Source organism: Buceros rhinoceros, unplaced genomic scaffold, assembly GCF_000710305.1.
Source record: "Buceros rhinoceros silvestris isolate BGI_N320 unplaced genomic scaffold, ASM71030v1 scaffold22595, whole genome shotgun sequence".
NCBI classification, from domain to species: domain Eukaryota; kingdom Metazoa; phylum Chordata; class Aves; order Bucerotiformes; family Bucerotidae; genus Buceros; species Buceros rhinoceros.
Genome location: NW_010412592.1, coordinates 3485 through 4035, shown reverse-complemented (window position 1 = coordinate 4035; position 551 = coordinate 3485). Strand labels below are relative to the sequence as shown.

General features: G+C 63.5%; 1 protein-coding gene across 1 annotated transcript in view; it reads left to right on the top strand.

Moving 5' to 3' along the window:
• The window catches only part of HMHA1 (histocompatibility (minor) HA-1), a gene marked incomplete at both ends in the record, with an annotated part of 5599 nt that overhangs the window by 1719 nt on the left and 3329 nt on the right, over positions 1 to 551 (top strand). The window contains 1 exon segment of the mRNA XM_010136463.1: positions 198 to 377. Coding sequence (XP_010134765.1) covers positions 198 to 377 — 180 coding nt within the window.

The window sequence follows — 551 nt, the reverse complement described above, 5'->3', positions numbered from 1 at the left end:
GTGGCACCGGGCACAGAGGAAGCGGGTGATTAACAGCCGTGCAGCACGGGCCTGAGTCTGCGGCACCCACCCCTCTGAGCACGCCGGATCCCGGCCCCTCTCCATCCTGGGGTGCCTCTGCTGTGCTGGGGGATGCTGGAGAACGTGGGGAGCTTGCAGCGTCAGCCCTCACCTCGGGTCCCTGTTCTCACTGGCAGCAAGAGGCAGAGGTGAACCTGCGCAAGGCCAAGCAGGTGTACATGCAGCGCAGCGAGGAGCATGACAAGGCCAAGTACGTGGCGGTGAAAGCAGAAGAGGAGCAGCAGAACACCACCAGCAGCATCACCACCAAAACCCTGGACAAGAAGAGGCGGCGGGAAGAGGAAGCCAAGAACAAGGTAGGACCGTGACTGCTCTGGGCTCGGGCTGGGCACCTGCCTGGCAAGAACCCCCTCCCTCCTGGCTGTCCCAGCACAGGAACAGCCCGCAGCTAAGGGGGCTGAGCGGGGCTGGACTAGATGACCTTCAAAGGTCCCCTCCAACCCCAGCCACTCTGTGATGCTCTGGCTGAG